The sequence below is a fragment of the Ascaphus truei genome, chromosome 13, assembly GCF_040206685.1.
Source record: "Ascaphus truei isolate aAscTru1 chromosome 13, aAscTru1.hap1, whole genome shotgun sequence".
NCBI classification, from domain to species: Eukaryota; Metazoa; Chordata; class Amphibia; order Anura; family Ascaphidae; genus Ascaphus; species Ascaphus truei.
This window is the reverse complement of record NC_134495.1, coordinates 9,701,344-9,723,977: the sequence shown is the minus strand read 5'-3', so window position 1 is coordinate 9,723,977 and position 22,634 is coordinate 9,701,344. Positions and strand designations below refer to the sequence as shown.

Below are 22,634 nucleotides of genomic sequence, written 5' to 3'. Positions count from 1 at the left end.
ATTTTTACCTGTGAGCACATTCACATGTCTTAGACCAGCGGTGCGCAAACTTGGGGGCGCGACCCCCCAGGGGGTGCGCGAGACTGCCTGTGGGGGGCGCACGGTTTACAGAGGCCCCGCGCGCTTCCCAAAGGCACTTAAATTAAGTGCCGGGGGAGCTGCAGGGCCTCTGTAAAACTTTACTTGCCTTGGCACCACACGCGTCACCGTGGCAACGCGGCGTCAAATGACACCGGAGCCCGGGTGAGGGGAGGCGCGGGGGTGAGGTGACTGCCGGCAGGGGGATGCAGGGAAAAAAGTTTTTAGCACCCCCTGTCTTAGGCAGATCTGCAACCCTGCTTTTCGCCATTATCACCTAGCATACGGTGCTTCCACTACAGCAAAGGATTCTGGGAAATGACATGCACACTTAAATTAAGTGCCAGGGAAGCGGCAAAGGCCTCTGTAAACCTCACTTGCCTTGGCTCCTGGCGGCTTCTTAGACACGTCGCCATGGCAACGCGACGTTAAAATGACGCAGCGAGGTCATGTGACGTCATGCCGACGGAGCCGAAGTAAGAAGGGGGGGGGGGGGGGGGAGGGGGGCGCAGGGAAAAAAGTTTGCGCTCCCCTGTGCTAGGTGATATTGGTAAAGGGTAGGGTTGCAGACCTGTCTAAGGCTGCGTCCATAGAGGGGGGAGCAGTGCGGAGCCGCGCTGACGCTGAGGCTCGCCTGCTGAAGCCTGTGCAATTTCATGCGCATGCAAACGAGCCAGCTTGCGCGATAGAGAGGGGGGGAGGCGGGGGCAGTGACGTCGCTGGGCCAATAGCCCGCGACGCACCGACGTCAACGTCACGGCGCCGTGACGTTGACGCTGCTTCGCGCTGATTGGATGTTTTCAGCCGACAGCGCGCTGAAAAACAGCTTCGCCTGTCGGCTGAAAAATCCAACTCGTCAGCACGCCTGCGGACGCTCGCGTGAGCCCCCTCTCAAGGCATCCTCATTGAGGATGCAGGGGCTCAGCGCGGAGCGTCCGCGCGCCTCAGCGCGGCTTCCCCTGCTATGGACGCAGCCTAAGACGTGTATGTGTGTATATCTATCCTGTCTGTCTGTCTATGTATCACACACACACACACACACACACACACACACACACACACACACACACACACACACACACACACACACACACACACACACACACACACAGTGACAGTTGTGTGCTCGTGATGTGTATAAGTGGGACGGTTGTTTGTGTGTGTGTGTGTATTTATCTATCTATCTCACACACACAATGCGATGCACTCACATGAAGGAATTTTTGCCGCCGCTGCCCCGCGCCAGTGGTCCCGCCGCGGTGAGGCGGCAGCTACCGACAATCGTCAGTAAAGGGAGAAGCGGAACTCCGTGTTCTTGTGCAGAAGGTTCCCAGGTTTAGTGGCTGCTGAGCGACGTTTCTCAAGACGAGAGCGGCCGCAAGCGGACCTCCATCCAATAAACCGCCGTACCTTCTTCTCAGCACCGCTGAGTGCGGCTTCTTCGTGTGTGTGTGTGTGTGTGTGTGTGTGTGTGTAAATATAAATTGGTAAAGAGCCCACACTATATACAGCGCTTTACAAAAGGTGTGTGTGTGTGTGTGTGTGTGTGTGTATCAATGGTGAGGGTAGGTGAGGAAATGTAAGAGGCTGTGTAGCATATCTCTCTCTATCTATCTCTCTATCTCTCTATCTATCTTCTCTCTCTCTATCTATCTTCTTTCTCTCTATCTATCTTCTCTCTATCTATCTTCTCTCTATCTATCTTCTCTCTCTCTATCTATCTTCTCTCTCTCTCTATCTTCTCTCTCTCTATCTACTTCTCTCTCTCTCTATCTTCTCTCTCTCTATCTATCTTCTCTCTATCTATCTTCTTTCTCTCTATCTATCTTCTCTCTATCTATCTCTCTATCTCTCTATCTATCTCTCTCTCTCTATCTATCTTCTTTCTCTCTATCTATCTTCTCTCTCTCTATCTATCTTCTCTCTCTCTCTATCTTCTCTCTCTCTATCTATCTTCTTTCTCTCTATCTATCTTCTCTCTCTCTCTATCTTCTCTTTCTCTATCTATCTTCTCTCTATCTATCTATCTATCTATCTATCTATCTATCTATCTATCTATCTATCTATCTATCTATCTATCTATCTATCTATCTATCTTCTCTCTATCTATCTTCTCTCTATCTATCTTCTCTCTCTCTATCTTCTCTCTCTCTATCTATCTTCTCTCTCTCTATCTATCTTCTCTCTCTCTCTCTATCTATCTTCTCTCTCTCTCTATCTATCTTCTCTCTCTCTCTCTCTCTCTCTCTATCGATCTTCTCTCTCTCTCTCTATCTTCTCTCTCTCTCTCTCTATCTATCTTCTCTCTCTCTCTCTCTCTCTATCTATCTTCTCTCTCTCTATCTTCTCTCTCTCTCTCTATCGCTTTCAGAATGTCTCTTCATTCTGGTCCTTTTTCCCTTTGCAGTAAGATGTTCATAGTGGCCTGAGCTGGCAGACGACGCAAGGTGAGCTGCTCCTCAGGATGGATTGGGTGCTATTTGGTGGGGGGAGGTTGCTCCTGGACCCCATACTCTTTTCTGTCCCTTCCTTATGTTCCCTCCCCCCCCTCTCTACCCCCCCCCCCCTCCCTCCTCCCCCTCCCTCCCTCCTCTCCCCCCCTCCCTCCTCCCCCTCCCCCCCCTCGCTCCCTCCTCTACCTCCCCCTCCCTCCTCTCCCCCCCTCCCTCCCCCTCCCTCCCCTCCCTCCCCCTCCCTCCTCTCCCACTCCCTCCTCCCCTCCTCCCTCCTCTCCCCCCCTTCCCCCTCTCCCCCCCCTCCCTCCTCACACCCCCCTCTTCCTCTCCCTTCCCTCCCTCCCTCTTTCCTCTCCCTTCCCTCCCTCTTCTCCCCCCTCCTTCCCTCTTCACCCCCCCTCCCTCTTCACCCCCCTCTCCCTTCTATCCCCCCCCCTCCCTCCGCTCCCTCCTCTCCCCCCCTCCCTCCTCTCCCCCCCTCCCTCCCTCCTATCCCCCCCCTCCACTCCCCCCCTCCCTCCCCCCTCTCTCCCCCACCACTCCCCCCCCCCCTCCCAACCCTCCCCCCCCTCCCCTCCCACCTCCCCTCCTTCTCTCCCCCCCTCCCTCCTCCCCCCCCCTCCTCTCTTCCCCTCCCCTCCTCTCTTCCCCCCCCTCCTCTCTTCCCCCCTCCTCTCTTCCCCCCCCTCCTCTCTTCCCCCCCTCCTCTCTTCCCCCCCCCTCCACTCTTCCCCCCCCCTCCACTCTTCCCCCCCTCCTCTCTTCCCCCCCCCCTCCTCTCCCCCCCTCTCTCTTCCCCCCTCACTCTTCTCCCCCACCTCTCTCTTACCCCCTCCTCTCTCTTCCCCCCCTCCTCTCTCTTCCCCCCCGTCTCTCTCTTCCCCCCTCCTCTCTCCCCCCTCCTCTCTCTTCCCCCCATCTCTCTCTTCCCCCCCTCCTCTCCTCTCCCCCTCCCCCTCTCTTCCCCCCCTCCCCTCTCTTCCCCTCTACCCCCCCTCCCCTCACTCCCCCCCCCCCCCACCCTCTCTCTCCCCCCTCCACTCTCTTCCCCCCCCTCCTCTCTTCCCCCCTCTCTCTTCTCCCTCTCTCTTCTCCCCCTCCTCTCTCTCCCCCCTCTTCTCTCTTCCCCCCCTCCTCTCTCTTCCCCCCCCTCTCCCCCCCTCCTCTCTTCCCCCCTCCTCTCTCTTCCCCCCCTCCTCTCTCCCCCCCTCCTCCTCTCTTCCCCCCCCCTCCTCTCTTCCCCCCCTCCTCTCTTCCCCCCTCCTCTCTTTCCCCCCCCACCTCTCTTCCCCCCCCTCCCTCTTCCCCCCTCCCCTCTCTTCCCCCCCCATCCCCTCTCTTCCCCCCCCTCCCCTCTCTTCCCCCCCCTCCTCTCTCTTCCCCCCTCTCTCTCTCCCCTCTCTCTCTCCCCCTCTTCTCTCTTCCCCCCCCTCCTCTCTCTTCCCCCCCTCTCCCCCCTCCTCTCTTCCCCCCTCCTCTCTCTTCCCCCCTCCTCTCTCTTCCCCCCCCTCCGTCTCTCTTCCCCCCTCCTCTCTTCCCCCCCCTCCTCTCTTCCCCCCCCTCCTCTCTTCCCCCCCTCCTCTCTCCCCCCCTCCTCTTCCCCCCCTCCTCTCTTCCCCCCCTCCTCTCTTCCCCCCTCCTCTCTCCCCCCCTCCTCTCTTTCCCCCCTCCTCTCTCCCCCCCTCCTCTCTTTCCCCCCTCCTCTCTTCCCCCCTCCTCTCTTTCCCCCCCTCCTCTCTTCCCCCCCTCCTCTCTTCCCCCCCCTCCTCTCTTCCCCCCCCTCCTCACTTCCCCCCCCCTCTCTCTCCCCCCCCTCCTCTCTTCCCCCCCCCTCCTCTCTTCCCCCCCTCCTCTCTTCCCCCCCTCCTCTCTTCCCCCCCTCCTCCTCTCTTCCCCCCCTCCTCTCTTCCCCCCCTCCTCTCTTCCCCCCCTCCTCTCTTCCCCCTCCTCTCTTTCCCCCCCCTCCTCTCTTCCCCCCCTCCTCTCTTCCCCCCCTCCTCTCTTCCCCCCCCTCCTCTCTTCCCCCCTCCTCTCTCCCCCCCTCCTCTCTTGCCCCCCCTCCTCTCTTCCCCCCCTCCTCTCTTCCCCCCCATTTCTCTCCCCCCCTCCTCTCTTCCCCTCCTCTCTTCCCCCCCCCCTCCTCTCTTTCCCCCCCCTCCTCTCTTCCCCCCCCTCCTTTCTCCCTCCCCCCTCCTTTCTCCCTCCCCCCTCCTTTCTCCCTCCCCCCTCCTTTCTCCCTCCCCCCTCCTTTCTCCCTCCCCCCTCCTTTCTCCCTCCCCCCTCCTTTCTCCCTCCCCCTCCTTTCTCCCTCCCCCCTCCTTTCTCCCTCCCCCCTCCTTTCTCCCTCCCCCCTCCTTTCTCCCTCCCCCTCCTTTCTCCCTCCCCCCTCCTTTCTCCCTCCCCCCTCCTTTCTCCCTCCCCCCTCCTTTCTCCCTCCTCCCCCTCCTTTCTCCCTCCTCCCCCTCCTTTCTCCTCCCCCCTCCTTTCTCCCTCCCCCCTCCTTTCTCCCTCCCCCCTCCTTTCTCCCCTCCCCCTCCTTTCTCCCTCCCCCCTCCTTTCTCCCTCCCCCCCTCCTTTCTCCCTCCCCCCCTCCTTTCTCCCTCCCCCCCTCCTTTCTCCCTCCCCCCCTCCTCTCTCTCCATTCCCCCCTCCTCTCCCTTCCCCCCTCTCTCTCCCTTCCCCCCTCTCTCTCCCTTCCCCCCACCTCTCTCTCCCTTCTCCCTACCTCTCTCTCCCTTCCCCCCTCCCTACCCCCGTCCTCTCTATCTTCTCCCCTTTCTTTTCTCCCCCCCCCTCCTCTCCCCCTTCTTTTCTCCCCCCTCCTCTCTCTTCCCTCTGCTCCCTCTTCCCTCCCCTCCTCCATCCCCTATTACCTCCCTCCTCCACCCTCTCCTCTCTCCCCCTCCTCCATCCCTCTATCCCCCTCCTCCATCCCTCTGTCCCCCTCCTCCATCCCTCTGTTCCCCTCCTCCTTCCTCCTCTGTCCCCCTCCTCCCTCCCTCCTCCTGTGCCCCTCCTCCCTCCCTCCTCCTCTGTCCCCCTCCTCCCTCCCTCCTCCTCTGTCCCCCTCCTCCCTCCCTCCTCCTCTGTCCCCCTCCTCCCTCCTTCCTCCTCTGTCCCCCTCCCCCCTCCTTCCTCCTCTGTCCCCCTCCCCCTCCTTCCTCCTCTGTCCCCCTCCTCCCTCCTTCCTCCTCTGTCCCCCTCCTCCCTCCCTCCTCCTCTGTCCCCCCCTTCCTCCGTCCACCTCCCTCCTCCCTCCCCCTCCCTCCTCCCTTCCCCATCCCTCCTCCTCCCTCCCCCCTCCCCCTCCCCTCCTCCTCCCTCCTCCTCTGTCCTCCTGTCTCCCCCCTCCTCTGTCTCCCCCTCCTCTGTCTCCCCCCTCTGCTCTCCCCCTCCGCTGTCCTCCACCTCCCCCTCTTCCCCTCTCCCTCTTCCCCTCTCCCTCTTCCCCTCTCCCCCTCTCCCTCTTCCCCTCTCCCTCTTCCCCTCTCCCTCTTCCCTCTCCCTCTTCCCTTCTCCCTCTTCCCTTCTCCCTCTTCCCCTCTCCCTCTTCCCCTCTCCCTCCCCTCTTCCTCTTCCCCTCTCCCTCCCCCGTCCCCTTCCTCTCCCTATTTTTTCCTTGTTCCTCCGCACTCTCTTTCTATCTTCCTGGTTGTGTTTTTAGAGGGTTTGCGGGAGTATTTCAGCCAGTTTGGAGATGTCAAGGAGTGTCTTGTGATGAGAGATCCATTGACAAAAAGATCCAGGTGAGTTTTGGTGATATTTTTTTCTTGATTTCCATTTTCTCAGACGTAGCGCTCTTCCACACGGGCTCTCTGCGCTCTTCCACACGGGCTCTCTGCGCTCTTCCACGCGGGCTCTCTGCGCTCTTCCACACGGGCTCTCTGCGCTCTTCCACACGGGCTCTCTGCGCTCTTCCACACGGGCTCTCTGCGCTCTTCCACACGGGCTCTCTGCGCTCTTCCACCTGGGCTCTCTGCGCTCTTCCACACGGGCTCTCTGCGCTCTTCCACGCGGGCTCTTCCACACGGCTCTCTGCGCTCTTCCACACGGGCTCTCTGCGCTCTTCCACCTGGGCTCTCTGCGCTCTTCCACACGGGTTCTCTGCGCTCTTCCACACGGGCTCTTCCACACGGGCTCTCTGCGCTCTTCCACCTGGGCTCTCTGCGCTCTTCCACACGGGCTCTCTGCGCTCTTCCACACGGGCTCTTCCACACGGGCTCTTCCACACGGGCTCTCTGCGCTCTTCCACCTGGGCTCTCTGCGCTCTTCCACACGGGCTCTCTGCGCTCTTCCACGCGGGCTCTTCCACACGGGCTCTCTGCGCTCTTCCACACGGGCTCTCTGCGCTCTTCCACACGGGCTCTCTGCGCTCTTCCACACGGGCTCTCTGCGCTCTTCCACACGGGCTCTCTGCGCTCTTCCACACGGGCTCTCTGCGCTCTTCCACACGGGCTCTCTGCGCTCTTCCACACGGGCTCTCTGCGCTCTTCCACACGGGCTCTCTGCGCTCTTCCACACGGGCTCTCTGCGCTCTTCCACCTGGGCTCTCTGCGCTCTTCCACACGGGCTCTGTCTCTTCTAATCACCGGCTCTCTGCGCTCTTCCACCTGGGCTCTCTGCGCTCTTCCACCTGGGCTCTCTGCGCTCTTCCACACGGGCTCTCTGCGCTCTTCCACACGGGCTCTCTGCGCTCTTCCACACGGGCTCTCTGCGCTCTTCCACACGGGCTCTCTGCGCTCTTCCACACGGGCTCTCTGCGCTCTTCCACACGGGCTCTCTGCGCTCTTCCACACGGGCTCTCTGCGCTCTTCCACACGGGCTCTCGCGCTCTTCCACACGGGCTCTCTGCGCTCTTCCACACGGCTCTCTGCGCTCTTCCACACGGGCTCTCTGCGCTCTTCCACACGGCTCTCTGCGCTCTTCCACACGGGCTCTCTGCGCTCTTCCACACGGGCTCTCTGCGCTCTTCCACACGGGCTCTCTGCGCTCTTCCACACGGGCTCTCTGCGCTCTTCCACACGGGCTCTCTGCGCTCTTCCACACGGGCTCTCTGCGCTGTTCCACACGGGCTCTCTGCGCTCTTCCACACGGGCTCTCTGCGCTCTTCCACACGGGCTCTCTGCGCTCTTCCACACGGGCTCTCTGCGCTCTTCCACACGGGCTCTCTGCGCTCTTCCACACGGGCTCTCTGCGCTCTTCCACACGGGCTCTCTGCGCTCTTCCACACGGGCTCTCTGCGCTCTTCCACACGGGCTCTCTGCGCTCTTCCACACGGGCTCTGTCTGTTCGAATCACCGGCTCTCTGCGCTCTTCCACATGCGCTTTGTCTGTTCTACACACGCTCTCTGTGCTCTTCCACACCCGCTCTCTGCGCTCTTCCACACGGGCTCTCTGCGCTCTTCCACACGGGCTCTCTGCGCTCTTCCACACCAGCTCTCTGCGCTCTTCCACACGTGCTCTGTCTGTTCTACACACGCTCTCTGCGCTCTTCCACACGGGCTCTCTCTGTTCTACACACCGGCTCTCTGCGGTCTTCCTCGCGCGCTCTGTCTGTTCTACACACGGGCTCTCTGCGCTCTTCCACACGGGCTCTGTCTGTTCTACACACGGTCTCTCTGCGCTCTTCCACACGGGCTCTCTGCGCTCTTCCACACGGGCTCTCTGCGCTCTTCCACACGGGCTCTCTGCGCTCTTCCACACGGGCTCTCTCTGTTCTACACACTGGCTCTCTGCGCTCTTCCACACCGGCTCTCTGCGCTCTTCCACACCGGCTCTCTGCGCTCTTCCACACCGGCTCTCTGCGCTCTTCCACACGGGCTCTGTCTGTTCTACACACGCTCTCTGCGCTCTTCCACACCGGCTCTCTGCGCTCTTCCACACGGGCTCTCTGCGCTCTTCCACACGGGCTCTCTGCGCTCTTCCACACCGGCTCTCTGCGCTCTTCCACACGGGCTCTCTGCGCTCTTCCACACGGGCTCTCTGCGCTCTTCCACACGGGCTCTCTGCGCTCTTCCACACGGGCTCTCTGCGCTCTTCCACACGGGCTCTCTGCGCTGTTCCACACGGGCTCTCTGCGCTCTTCCACACGGGCTCTCTGCGCTCTTCCACACGGGCTCTCTGCGCTCTTCCACACGGGCTCTCTGCGCTCTTCCACACGGGCTCTCTGCGCTCTTCCACACGGGCTCTCTGCGCTCTTCCACACGGGCTCTCTGCGCTCTTCCACACGGGCTCTCTGCGCTCTTCCACACGGGCTCTCTGCGCTCTTCCACACGGGCTCTCTGCGCTCTTCCACACGGGCTCTCTGCGCTCTTCCACACGGGCTCTGTCTGTTCGAATCACCGGCTCTCTGCGCTCTTCCACATGCGCTTTGTCTGTTCTACACACGCTCTCTGTGCTCTTCCACACCCGCTCTCTGCGCTCTTCCACACGGGCTCTCTGCGCTCTTCCACACCGGCTCTCTGCGCTCTTCCACACGCGCTCTGTCTGTTCTACACACGCTCTCTGCGCTCTTCCACACGGGCTCTCTCTGTTCTACACACCGGCTCTCTGCGCTCTTCCTCGCGCGCTCTGTCTGTTCTACACACGGGCTCTCTGCGCTCTTCCACACGGGCTCTGTCTGTTCTACACACGGTCTCTCTGCGCTCTTCCACACGGGCTCTCTGCGCTCTTCCACACCGGCTCTCTGCGCTCTTCCACACGGGCTCTCTGCGCTCTTCCACACGGGCTCTCTCTGTTCTACACACTGGCTCTCTGCGCTCTTCCACGCCGGCTCTCTGCGCTCTTCCACACCGGCTCTCTGCGCTCTTCCACACCGGCTCTCTGCGCTCTTCCACACGGGCTCTGTCTGTTCTACACCGGCTCTCTGCGCTCTTCCACACCGGCTCTCTGCGCTCTTCCACACGGGCTCTCTGCGCTCTTCCACACCGGCTCTCTGCGCTCTTCCACACCGGCTCTCTGCGCTCTTCCACACCGGCTCTCTGCGCTCTTCCACACACGGCTCTCTGCGCTCTTCCACACTGGCTCTCTGCGCTCTTCCACACCGGCTCTCTGCGCTCTTCCACACCGGCTCTCTGCGCTCTTCCACACGGGCTCTCTGCGCTCTTCCACACGGGCTCTCTGCGCTCTTCCACACGGGCTCTCTGCGCTCTTCCACACCGGCTCTCTGCGCTCTTCCACACCGGCTCTCTGCGCTCTTCCACACCGGCTCTCTGCGCTCTTCCACACCGGCTCTCTGCGCTCTTCCACACGGGCTCTCTGCGCTCTTCCACACGGGCTCTCTGCGCTCTTCCACACGGGCTCTCTGCGCTCTTCCACACGGGCTCTCTCTGTTCTACACACACGCTCTCTGCGCTCTTCCACACGGGCTCTGTCTGTTCTACACACTGGCTCTCTGCGCTCTTCCACACCGGCTCTCTGCGCTTTTCCACACCGGCTCTCTGCGCTCTTCCACACCGGCTCTCTGCGCTCTTCCACACGGGCTCTGTCTGTTCTACACACGCTCTCTGCGCTCTTCCACACCGGCTCTCTGCGCTCTTCCACACGGGCTCTGTCTGTTCGAATCACCGGCTCTCTGCGCTCTTCCACATGCGCTTTGTCTGTTCTACACACGCTCTCTGTGCTCTTCCACACCCGCTCTCTGCGCTCTTCCACACGGGCTCTCTGCGCTCTTCCACACCGGCTCTCTGCGCTCTTCCACACGCGCTCTGTCTGTTCTACACACGCTCTCTGCGCTCTTCCACACGGGCTCTCTCTGTTCTACACACCGGCTCTCTGCGCTCTTCCTCGCGCGCTCTGTCTGTTCTACACACGGGCTCTCTGCGCTCTTCCACACGGGCTCTGTCTGTTCTACACACGGTCTCTCTGCGCTCTTCCACACGGGCTCTCTGCGCTCTTCCACACCGGCTCTCTGCGCTCTTCCACACGGGCTCTCTGCGCTCTTCCACACGGGCTCTCTCTGTTCTACACACTGGCTCTCTGCGCTCTTCCACGCCGGCTCTCTGCGCTCTTCCACACCGGCTCTCTGCGCTCTTCCACACCGGCTCTCTGCGCTCTTCCACACGGGCTCTGTCTGTTCTACACCGGCTCTCTGCGCTCTTCCACACCGGCTCTCTGCGCTCTTCCACACGGGCTCTCTGCGCTCTTCCACACCGGCTCTCTGCGCTCTTCCACACCGGCTCTCTGCGCTCTTCCACACCGGCTCTCTGCGCTCTTCCACACACGGCTCTCTGCGCTCTTCCACACTGGCTCTCTGCGCTCTTCCACACCGGCTCTCTGCGCTCTTCCACACCGGCTCTCTGCGCTCTTCCACACGGGCTCTCTGCGCTCTTCCACACGGGCTCTCTGCGCTCTTCCACACGGGCTCTCTGCGCTCTTCCACACCGGCTCTCTGCGCTCTTCCACACCGGCTCTCTGCGCTCTTCCACACCGGCTCTCTGCGCTCTTCCACACCGGCTCTCTGCGCTCTTCCACACCGGCTCTCTGCGCTCTTCCACACGGGCTCTCTGCGCTCTTCCACACGGGCTCTCTGCGCTCTTCCACACGGGCTCTCTCTGTTCTACACACACGCTCTCTGCGCTCTTCCACACGGGCTCTGTCTGTTCTACACACTGGCTCTCTGCGCTCTTCCACACCGGCTCTCTGCGCTTTTCCACACCGGCTCTCTGCGCTCTTCCACACCGGCTCTCTGCGCTCTTCCACACGGGCTCTGTCTGTTCTACACACGCTCTCTGCGCTCTTCCACACCGGCTCTCTGCGCTCTTCCACACGGGCTCTCTGCGCTCTTCCACACGGGCTCTCTGCGCTCTTCCACACCGGCTCTCTGCGCTCTTCCACACACGGCTCTCTGCGCTCTTCCACACTGGCTCTCTGCGCTCTTCCACACGGACTCTCTGCGCTCTTCCACACCGGCTCTCTGCGCTCTTCCACACCGGCTCTCTGCGCTCTTCCACACGGGCTCTCTGCGCTCTTCCACACGGGCTCTCTGCGCTCTTCCACACCGGCTCTCTGCGCTCTTCCACACCGGCTCTCTGCGCTCTTCCACACCGGCTCTCTGCGCTCTTCCACACCGGCTCTCTGCGCTCTTCCACACGGGCTCTGTCTGTTCTACACACACGCTCTCTGCGCTCTTCCACACCGGCTCTCTTCGCTCTTCCACACCGGCTCTCTGCGCTCTTCCACACCGGCTCTCTGCGCTCTTCCACACCGGCTCTCTGCGCTCTTCCACACGGGCTCTGTCTGTTCTACACCGGCTCTCTGCGCTCTTCCACACCGGCTCTCTGCGCTCTTCCACACGGGCTCTCTGCGCTCTTCCACACCGGCTCTCTGCGCTCTTCCACACCGGCTCTCTGCGCTCTTCCAGACCGGCTCTCTGCGCTCTTCCACACACGGCTCTCTGCGCTCTTCCACACTGGCTCTCTGCGCTCTTCCACACCGGCTCTCTGCGCTCTTCCACACCGGCTCTCTGCGCTCTTCCACACGGGCTCTCTGCGCTCTTCCACACGGGCTCTCTGCGCTCTTCCACACCGGCTCTCTGCGCTCTTCCACACCGGCTCTCTGCGCTCTTCCACACCGGCTCTCTGCGCTCTTCCACACCGGCTCTCTGCGCTCTTCCACACCGGCTCTCTGCGCTCTTCCACACGGGCTCTCTGCGCTCTTCCACACGGGCTCTCTGCGCTCTTCCACACGGGCTCTCTGCGCTCTTCCACACGGGCTCTCTGCGCTCTTCCACACGGGCTCTCTCTGTTCTACACACACGCTCTCTGCGCTCTTCCACACGGGCTCTGTCTGTTCTACACACTGGCTCTCTGCGCTCTTCCACACCGGCTCTCTGCGCTTTTCCACACCGGCTCTCTGCGCTCTTCCACACCGGCTCTCTGCGCTCTTCCACACGGGCTCTGTCTGTTCTACACACGCTCTCTGCGCTCTTCCACACCGGCTCTCTGCGCTCTTCCACACGGGCTCTCTGCGCTCTTCCACACGGGCTCTCTGCGCTCTTCCACACCGGCTCTCTGCGCTCTTCCACACACGGCTCTCTGCGCTCTTCCACACTGGCTCTCTGCGCTCTTCCACACGGACTCTCTGCGCTCTTCCACACCGGCTCTCTGCGCTCTTCCACACGGGCTCTCTGCGCTCTTCCACACGGGCTCTCTGCGCTCTTCCACACGGGCTCTCTGCGCTCTTCCACACCGGCTCTCTGCGCTCTTCCACACCGGCTCTCTGCGCTCTTCCACACCGGCTCTCTGCGCTCTTCCACACCGGCTCTCTGCGCTCTTCCACACGGGCTCTGTCTGTTCTACACACACGCTCTCTGCGCTCTTCCACACCGGCTCTCTTCGCTCTTCCACACCGGCTCTCTGCGCTCTTCCACACCGGCTCTCTGCGCTCTTCCACACGGGCTCTGTCTGTTCTACACACTCGCTCTCTGCGCTCTTCCACACCGGCTCTCTGCGCTCTTCCACACCGGCTCTCTGCGCTCTTCCACACCGGCTCTCTGCGCTCTTCCACACCGGCTCTCTGCGCTCTTCCACACGGGCTCTGTCTGTTCTACACACGCTCTCTGCGCTCTTCCACACCGGCTCTCTGCGCTCTTCCACACGGGCTCTGTCTGTTCTACACACCGGCTCTCTGCGCTCTTACACACCGGCTCTCTGCGCTCTTCTACACCGGCTCTCTGCGCTCTTCCACACCGGCTCTCTGCGCTCTTCCACATGGGCTCTGTCTGTTCTACACACCGGCTCTCTGCGCTCTTCCACACCGGCTCTCTGCGCTCTTCCACACGGGCTCTGTCTGTTCTACACACACGCTCTCTGCGCTCTTCCACACGGGCTCTGTCTGTTCTACACACGGTCTCTCTGCGCTCTTCCACACGGGCTCTCTGCGCTCTTCCACACGGGCTCTCTGCGCTCTTCCACACGGGCTCTCTGCGCTCTTCCACACGGGCTCTCTGCGCTCTTCCACACCGGCTCTCTGCGCTCTTCCACACGGGCTCTCTGCGCTCTTCCACACGGGCTCTCTGCGCTCTTCCACACCGGCTCTCTGCGCTCTTCCACACCGGCTCTCTGCGCTCTTCCACACCGGCTCTCTGCGCTCTTCCACACCGGCTCTCTGCGCTCTTCCACACCGGCTCTCTGCGCTCTTCCACACGGGCTCTGTCTGTTCTACACACCGACTCTCTGCGCTCTTCCACACGGGCTCTCTGCGCTCTTCCACACGGGCTCTCTGCGCTCTTCCACACCGGCTCTCTGCGCTCTTCCACACCGGCTCTCTGCGCTCTTCCACACCGGCTCTCTGCGCTCTTCCACACCGGCTCTCTGCGCTCTTCCACACCGGCTCTCTGCGCTCTTCCACACCGGCTCTCTGCGCTCTTCCACACCGGCTCTCTGCGCTCTTCCACACCGGCTCTCTGCGCTCTTCCACACCGGCTCTCTGCGCTCTTCCACACCGGCTCTCTGCGCTCTTCCACACGGGCTCTGTCTGTTCTACACACGCTCTCTGCGCTCTTCCACACCGGCTCTCTGCGCTCTTCCACACGGGCTCTGTCTGTTCTACACACCGGCTCTCTGCGCTCTTCCACACCGGCTCTCTGCGCTCTTCCACACCGGCTCTCTGCGCTCTTCCACATGGGCTCTGTCTGTTCTACACACCGGCTTTCTGCGCTCTTACACACCGGCTCTCTGCGCTCTTCCACACGGGCTCTGTCTGTTCTACACACCGGCTCTCTGCGCTCTTCCACACGGGCTCTGTCTGTTCTACACACCGGCTCTCTGCGCTCTTACACACCGGCTCTCTGCGCTCTTCCACACGGGCTCTCTGCGCTCTTCCACACGGGCTCTCTGCGCTCTTCCACACGGGCTCTGTCTGTTCTACACACTCGCTCTCTGTGCTCTTCCACACCGGCTCTCTGCGCTCTTCCACACCGGCTCTCTGCGCTCTTCCACACCGGCTCTCTGCGCTCTTCCACACCGGCTCTCTGCGCTCTTCCACACCGGCTCTCTGCGCTCTTCCACACGGGCTCTGTCTGTTCTACACATGCTCTCTGCGCTCTTCCACACCGGCTCTCTGCGCTCTTCCACACGGGCTCTGTCTGTTCTACACACCGGCTCTCTGCGCTCTTACACACCGGCTCTCTGCGCTCTTACACACCGGCTCTCTGCGCTCTTCCACACCGGCTCTCTGCGCTCTTCCACATGGGCTCTGTCTGTTCTACACACCGGCTCTCTGCGCTCTTCCACATGGGCTCTGTCTGTTCTACACACCGGCTCTCTGCGCTCTTCCACACCGGCTCTCTGCGCTCTTCCACGCGGGCTCTCTGCGCTCTTCCACACGGGCTCTCTGCGCTCTTCCACACGGGCTCTGTCTGTTCTACACACGGTCTCTCTGCGCTCTTCCACACCGGCTCTCTGCGCTCTTCCACGCGGGCTCTCTGCGCTCTTCCACACGGGCTCTCTGCGCTCTTCCACACCGGCTCTCTGCGCTCTTCCACACGGGCTCTCTGCGCTCTTCCACACCGGCTCTCTGCGCTCTTCCACACGGGCTCTCTGCGCTCTTCCACACCGGCTCTCTGCGCTTTTCCACACCGGCTCTCTGCGCTCTTCCACACCGGCTCTCTGCGCTCTTCCACACCGGCTCTCTGCGCTCTTCCACACCGGCTCTCTGCGCTCTTCCACACGGGCTCTGTCTGTTCTACACACCGGCTCTCTGCGCTCTTCCACACGGGCTCTGTCTGTTCTACACACCGGCTCTCTGCGCTCTTCCACGCGGGCTCTCTGCGCTCTTCCACACGGGCTCTGTCTGTTCTACACACCGGCTCTCTGCGCTCTTCCACACCCGCTCTCTGCGCGCTTCCACACCGGCTCTCTGCGCTCTTGCACACCGGCTCTCTGCGCTCTTCCACACCGGCTCTCTGCGCTCTTCCACACCGGCTCTCTGCGCTCTTCCACACCGGCTCTCTGCGCTCTTCCACACAGGCTCTCTGCGCTCTTCCACACCGGCTCTCTGCGCTCTTCCACACCGGCTCTCTGCGCTCTTCCACACTGGCTTTCTGCGCTCTTCCACACGGGCTCTGTCTGTTCTACACACCGGCTCTCTGCGCTCTTCCATACGGGCTCTCTGCGCTCTTCCACACCGGCTCTCTGCGCTCTTCCACACCGGCTCTCTGCGCTCTTCCACACCGGCTCTCTGCGCTCTTCCACACGGGCTCTGTCTGTTCTACACACCGGCTCTCTGCGCTCTTCCACACGGGCTCTCTGCGCTCTTCCACACCGGCTCTCTGCGCTCTTCCACACGGGCTCTGTCTGTTCTACACACCGGCTCTCTGCGCTCTTCCACACGGGCTCTGTCTGTTCTACACACCGGCTCTCTGCGCTCTTCCACGCGGGCTCTCTGCGCTCTTCCACACGGGCTCTGTCTGTTCTACACACCGGCTCTCTGCGCTCTTCCACACCGGCTCTCTGCGCTCTTCCACATGGGCTCTGTCTGTTCTACACACCGGCTCTCTGCGCTCTTCCACACGGGCTCTCTGCGCTCTTCCACACGGGCTCTCTGCGCTCTTCCACACCGGCTCTCTGCGCTCTTCCACACCGGCTCTCTGCGCTCTTCCACACCGGCTCTCTGCGCTCTTCCACACCGGCTCTCTGCGCTCTTCCACACCGGCTCTCTGCGCTCTTGCACACCGGCTCTCTGCGCTCTTCCACACAGGCTCTCTGCGCTCTTCCACACCGGCTCTCTGCGCTCTTCCACACCGGCTCTCTGCGCTCTTCCACACCGGCTCTCTGCGCTCTTCCACACCGGCTCTCTGCGCTCTTCCACACCGGCTCTCTGCGCTCTTCCACACCGGCTCTCTGCGCTCTTCCACACTGGCTTTCTGCGCTCTTCCACACGGGCTCTGTCTGTTCTACACACCGGCTCTCTGCGCTCTTCCATACGGGCTCTCTGCGCTCTTCCACACCGGCTCTCTGCGCTCTTCCACACCGGCTCTCTGCGCTCTTCCACACCGGCTCTCTGCGCTCTTCCACACGGGCTCTGTCTGTTCTACACACCGGCTCTCTGCGCTCTTCCACACGGGCTCTCTGCGCTCTTCCACACCGGCTCTCTGCGCTCTTCCACACGGGCTCTGTCTGTTCTACACACCGGCTCTCTGCGCTCTTCCACACGGGCTCTGTCTGTTCTACACACCGGCTCTCTGCGCTCTTCCACGCGGGCTCTCTGCGCTCTTCCACACGGGCTCTGTCTGTTCTACACACCGGCTCTCTGCGCTCTTCCACACCGGCTCTCTGCGCTCTTCCACATGGGCTCTGTCTGTTCTACACACCGGCTCTCTGCGCTCTTCCACACGGGCTCTCTGCGCTCTTCCACACCGGCTCTCTGCGCTCTTCCACACCGGCTCTCTGCGCTCTTCCACACCGGCTCTCTGCGCTCTTCCACACCGGCTCTCTGCGCTCTTCCACACCGGCTCTCTGCGCTCTTCCACACCGGCTCTCTGCGCTCTTCCACACCGGCTCTCTGCGCTCTTCCACACCGGCTCTCTGCGCTCTTCCACACCGGCTCTCTGCGCTCTTCCACACCGGCTCTCTGCGCTCTTCCACACGGGCTCTGTCTGTTCTACACACGCTCTCTGCGCTCTTCCACACCGGCTCTCTGCGCTCTTCCACACGGGCTCTGTCTGTTCTACACACCGGCTCTCTGCGCTCTTCCACACCGGCTCTCTGCGCTCTTCCACACCGGCTCTCTGCGCTCTTCCACATGGGCTCTGTCTGTTCTACACACCGGCTTTCTGCGCTCTTACACACCGGCTCTCTGCGCTCTTCCACACGGGCTCTGTCTGTTCTACACACCGGCTCTCTGCGCTCTTCCACACGGGCTCTGTCTGTTCTACACACCGGCTCTCTGCGCTCTTACACACCGGCTCTCTGCGCTCTTCCACACGGGCTCTCTGCGCTCTTCCACACGGGCTCTCTGCGCTCTTCCACACGGGCTCTGTCTGTTCTACACACTCGCTCTCTGCGCTCTTCCACACCGGCTCTCTGCGCTCTTCCACACCGGCTCTCTGCGCTCTTCCACACCGGCTCTCTGCGCTCTTCCACACGGGCTCTGTCTGTTCTACACATGCTCTCTGCGCTCTTCCACACCGGCTCTCTGCGCTCTTCCACACGGGCTCTGTCTGTTCTACACACCGGCTCTCTGCGCTCTTACACACCGGCTCTCTGCGCTCTTCCACACCGGCTCTCTGCGCTCTTCCACACCGGCTCTCTGCGCTCTTCCACATGGGCTCTGTCTGTTCTACACACCGGCTCTCTGCGCTCTTCCACATGGGCTCTGTCTGTTCTACACACCGGCTCTCTGCGCTCTTCCACACCGGCTCTCTGCGCTCTTCCACGCGGGCTCTCTGCGCTCTTCCACACGGGCTCTCTGCGCTCTTCCACACCGGCTCTCTGCGCTCTTCCACACGGGCTCTCTGCGCTCTTCCACACCGGCTCTCTGCGCTCTTCCACACGGGCTCTCTGCGCTCTTCCACACCGGCTCTCTGCGCTTTTCCACACCGGCTCTCTGCGCTCTTCCACACCGGCTCTCTGCGCTCTTCCACACCGGCTCTCTGCGCTCTTCCACACCGGCTCTCTGCGCTCTTCCACACCGGCTCTCTGCGCTCTTCCACACGGGCTCTGTCTGTTCTACACACCGGCTCTCTGCGCTCTTCCACACGGGCTCTGTCTGTTCTACACACCGGCTCTCTGCGCTCTTCCACGCGGGCTCTCTGCGCTCTTCCACACGGGCTCTGTCTGTTCTACACACCGGCTCTCTGCGCTCTTCCACACCCGCTCTCTGCGCGCTTCCACACCGGCTCTCTGCGCTCTTGCACACCGGCTCTCTGCGCTCTTCCACACCGGCTCTCTGCGCTCTTCCACACCGGCTCTCTGCGCTCTTCCACACCGGCTCTCTGCGCTCTTCCACACCGGCTCTCTGCGCTCTTCCACACGGGCTCTCTGCGCTCTTCCACACCGGCTCTCTGCGCTCTTCCACACGGGCTCTCTGCGCTCTTCCACACCGGCTCTCTGCGCTCTTCCACACGGGCTCTCTGCGCTCTTCCACACCGGCTCTCTGCGCTTTTCCACACCGGCTCTCTGCGCTCTTCCACACCGGCTCTCTGCGCTCTTCCACACCGGCTCTCTGCGCTCTTCCACACCGGCTCTCTGCGCTCTTCCACACGGGCTCTGTCTGTTCTACACACCGGCTCTCTGCGCTCTTCCACACGGGCTCTGTCTGTTCTACACACCGGCTCTCTGCGCTCTTCCACGCGGGCTCTCTGCGCTCTTCCACACGGGCTCTGTCTGTTCTACACACCGGCTCTCTGCGCTCTTCCACACCCGCTCTCTGCGCGCTTCCACACCGGCTCTCTGCGCTCTTGCACACCGGCTCTCTGCGCTCTTCCACACCGGCTCTCTGCGCTCTTCCACACCGGCTCTCTGCGCTCTTCCACACCGGCTCTCTGCGCTCTTCCACACCGGCTCTCTGCGCTCTTCCACACCGGCTCTCTGCGCTCTTCCACACCGGCTCTCTGCGCTCTTCCACACTGGCTTTCTGCGCTCTTCCACACGGGCTCTGTCTGTTCTACACACCGGCTCTCTGCGCTCTTCCATACGGGCTCTCTGCGCTCTTCCACACCGGCTCTCTGCGCTCTTCCACACCGGCTCTCTGCGCTCTTCCACACCGGCTCTCTGCGCTCTTCCACACGGGCTCTGTCTGTTCTACACACCGGCTCTCTGCGCTCTTCCACACGGGCTCTCTGCGCTCTTCCACACCGGCTCTCTGCGCTCTTCCACACGGGCTCTGTCTGTTCTACACACCGGCTCTCTGCGCTCTTCCACACGGGCTCTGTCTGTTCTACACACCGGCTCTCTGCGCTCTTCCACGCGGGCTCTCTGCGCTCTTCCACACGGGCTCTGTCTGTTCTACACACCGGCTCTCTGCGCTCTTCCACACCGGCTCTCTGCGCTCTTCCACATGGGCTCTGTCTGTTCTACACACCGGCTCTCTGCGCTCTTCCACACGGGCTCTCTGCGCTCTTCCACACGGGCTCTCTGCGCTCTTCCACACGGGCTCTCTGCGCTCTTCCACACCGGCTCTCTGCGCTCTTCCACACCGGCTCTCTGCGCTCTTCCACACCGGCTCTCTGCGCTCTTCCACACCGGCTCTCTGCGCTCTTCCACACCGGCTCTCTGCGCTCTTGCACACCGGCTCTCTGCGCTCTTCCACACAGGCTCTCTGCGCTCTTCCACACCGGCTCTCTGCGCTCTTCCACACCGGCTCTCTGCGCTCTTCCACACCGGCTCTCTGCGCTCTTCCACACCGGCTCTCTGCGCTCTTCCACACCGGCTCTCTGCGCTCTTCCACACCGGCTCTCTGCGCTCTTCCACACTGGCTTTCTGCGCTCTTCCACACGGGCTCTGTCTGTTCTACACACCGGCTCTCTGCGCTCTTCCATACGGGCTCTCTGCGCTCTTCCACACCGGCTCTCTGCGCTCTTCCACACCGGCTCTCTGCGCTCTTCCACACCGGCTCTCTGCGCTCTTCCACACGGGCTCTGTCTGTTCTACACACCGGCTCTCTGCGCTCTTCCACACGGGCTCTCTGCGCTCTTCCACACCGGCTCTCTGCGCTCTTCCACCTGGGCTCTCTGCGCTCTTCCACACGGGCTCTCTGCGCTCTTCCACACGGGCTCTTCCACACGGGCTCTTCCACACGGGCTCTCTGCGCTCTTCCACCTGGGCTCTCTGCGCTCTTCCACACGGGCTCTCTGCGCTCTTCCACGCGGGCTCTTCCACACGGGCTCTCTGCGCTCTTCCACACGGGCTCTCTGCGCTCTTCCACACGGGCTCTCTGCGCTCTTCCACACGGGCTCTCTGCGCTCTTCCACACGGGCTCTCTGCGCTCTTCCACACGGGCTCTCTGCGCTCTTCCACACGGGCTCTCTGCGCTCTTCCACACGGGCTCTCTGCGCTCTTCCACACGGGCTCTCTGCGCTCTTCCACACGGGCTCTCTGCGCTCTTCCACCTGGGCTCTCTGCGCTCTTCCACACGGGCTCTGTCTCTTCTAATCACCGGCTCTCTGCGCTCTTCCACCTGGGCTCTCTGCGCTCTTCCACCTGGGCTCTCTGCGCTCTTCCACACGGGCTCTCTGCGCTCTTCCACACGGGCTCTCTGCGCTCTTCCACACGGGCTCTCTGCGCTCTTCCACACGGGCTCTCTGCGCTCTTCCACACGGGCTCTCTGCGCTCTTCCACACGGGCTCTCTGCGCTCTTCCACACGGGCTCTCTGCGCTCTTCCACACGGGCTCTCTGCGCTCTTCCACACCGGCTCTCTGCGCTCTTCCACACCGGCTCTCTGCGCTCTTCCACACGGGCTCTCTGCGCTCTTCCACACCGGCTCTCTGCGCTCTTCCACACCGGCTCTCTGCGCTCTTCCACACGGGCTCTGTCTGTTCTACACATGCTCTCTGCGCTCTTCCACACCGGCTCTCTGCGCTCTTCCACACGGGCTCTGTCTGTTCTACACACCGGCTCTCTGCGCTCTTACACACCGGCTCTCTGCGCTCTTCCACACCGGCTCTCTGCGCTCTTCCACACCGGCTCTCTGCGCTCTTCCACATGGGCTCTGTCTGTTCTACACACCGGCTCTCTGCGCTCTTCCACATGGGCTCTGTCTGTTCTACACACCGGCTCTCTGCGCTCTTCCACACCGGCTCTCTGCGCTCTTCCACGCGGGCTCTCTGCGCTCTTCCACACGGGCTCTCTGCGCTCTTCCACACCGGCTCTCTGCGCTCTTCCACACGGGCTCTCTGCGCTCTTCCACACCGGCTCTCTGCGCTCTTCCACACGGGCTCTCTGCGCTCTTCCACACCGGCTCTCTGCGCTTTTCCACACCGGCTCTCTGCGCTCTTCCACACCGGCTCTCTGCGCTCTTCCACACCGGCTCTCTGCGCTCTTCCACACCGGCTCTCTGCGCTCTTCCACACCGGCTCTCTGCGCTCTTCCACACGGGCTCTGTCTGTTCTACACACCGGCTCTCTGCGCTCTTCCACACGGGCTCTGTCTGTTCTACACACCGGCTCTCTGCGCTCTTCCACGCGGGCTCTCTGCGCTCTTCCACACGGGCTCTGTCTGTTCTACACACCGGCTCTCTGCGCTCTTCCACACCCGCTCTCTGCGCGCTTCCACACCGGCTCTCTGCGCTCTTGCACACCGGCTCTCTGCGCTCTTCCACACCGGCTCTCTGCGCTCTTCCACACCGGCTCTCTGCGCTCTTCCACACCGGCTCTCTGCGCTCTTCCACACCGGCTCTCTGCGCTCTTCCACACGGGCTCTCTGCGCTCTTCCACACCGGCTCTCTGCGCTCTTCCACACGGGCTCTCTGCGCTCTTCCACACCGGCTCTCTGCGCTCTTCCACACGGGCTCTCTGCGCTCTTCCACACCGGCTCTCTGCGCTTTTCCACACCGGCTCTCTGCGCTCTTCCACACCGGCTCTCTGCGCTCTTCCACACCGGCTCTCTGCGCTCTTCCACACCGGCTCTCTGCGCTCTTCCACACGGGCTCTGTCTGTTCTACACACCGGCTCTCTGCGCTCTTCCACACGGGCTCTGTCTGTTCTACACACCGGCTCTCTGCGCTCTTCCACGCGGGCTCTCTGCGCTCTTCCACACGGGCTCTGTCTGTTCTACACACCGGCTCTCTGCGCTCTTCCACACCCGCTCTCTGCGCGCTTCCACACCGGCTCTCTGCGCTCTTGCACACCGGCTCTCTGCGCTCTTCCACACCGGCTCTCTGCGCTCTTCCACACCGGCTCTCTGCGCTCTTCCACACCGGCTCTCTGCGCTCTTCCACACCGGCTCTCTGCGCTCTTCCACACCGGCTCTCTGCGCTCTTCCACACCGGCTCTCTGCGCTCTTCCACACTGGCTTTCTGCGCTCTTCCACACGGGCTCTGTCTGTTCTACACACCGGCTCTCTGCGCTCTTCCATACGGGCTCTCTGCGCTCTTCCACACCGGCTCTCTGCGCTCTTCCACACCGGCTCTCTGCGCTCTTCCACACCGGCTCTCTGCGCTCT

The 22,634-nt window shown here is 62.3% G+C and overlaps 1 protein-coding gene across 1 annotated transcript in view; it reads left to right on the top strand.

Moving 5' to 3' along the window:
- The window catches only part of MSI1 (musashi RNA binding protein 1), a 75,017-nt gene that overhangs the window by 1,370 nt on the left and 51,013 nt on the right, over positions 1–22,634 (top strand). Inside the window, 3 exon segments of the mRNA XM_075569220.1 lie at positions 2,486–2,496; positions 2,499–2,525; positions 6,199–6,280. Coding sequence (XP_075425335.1) covers positions 2,486–2,496; positions 2,499–2,525; positions 6,199–6,280 — 120 coding nt within the window.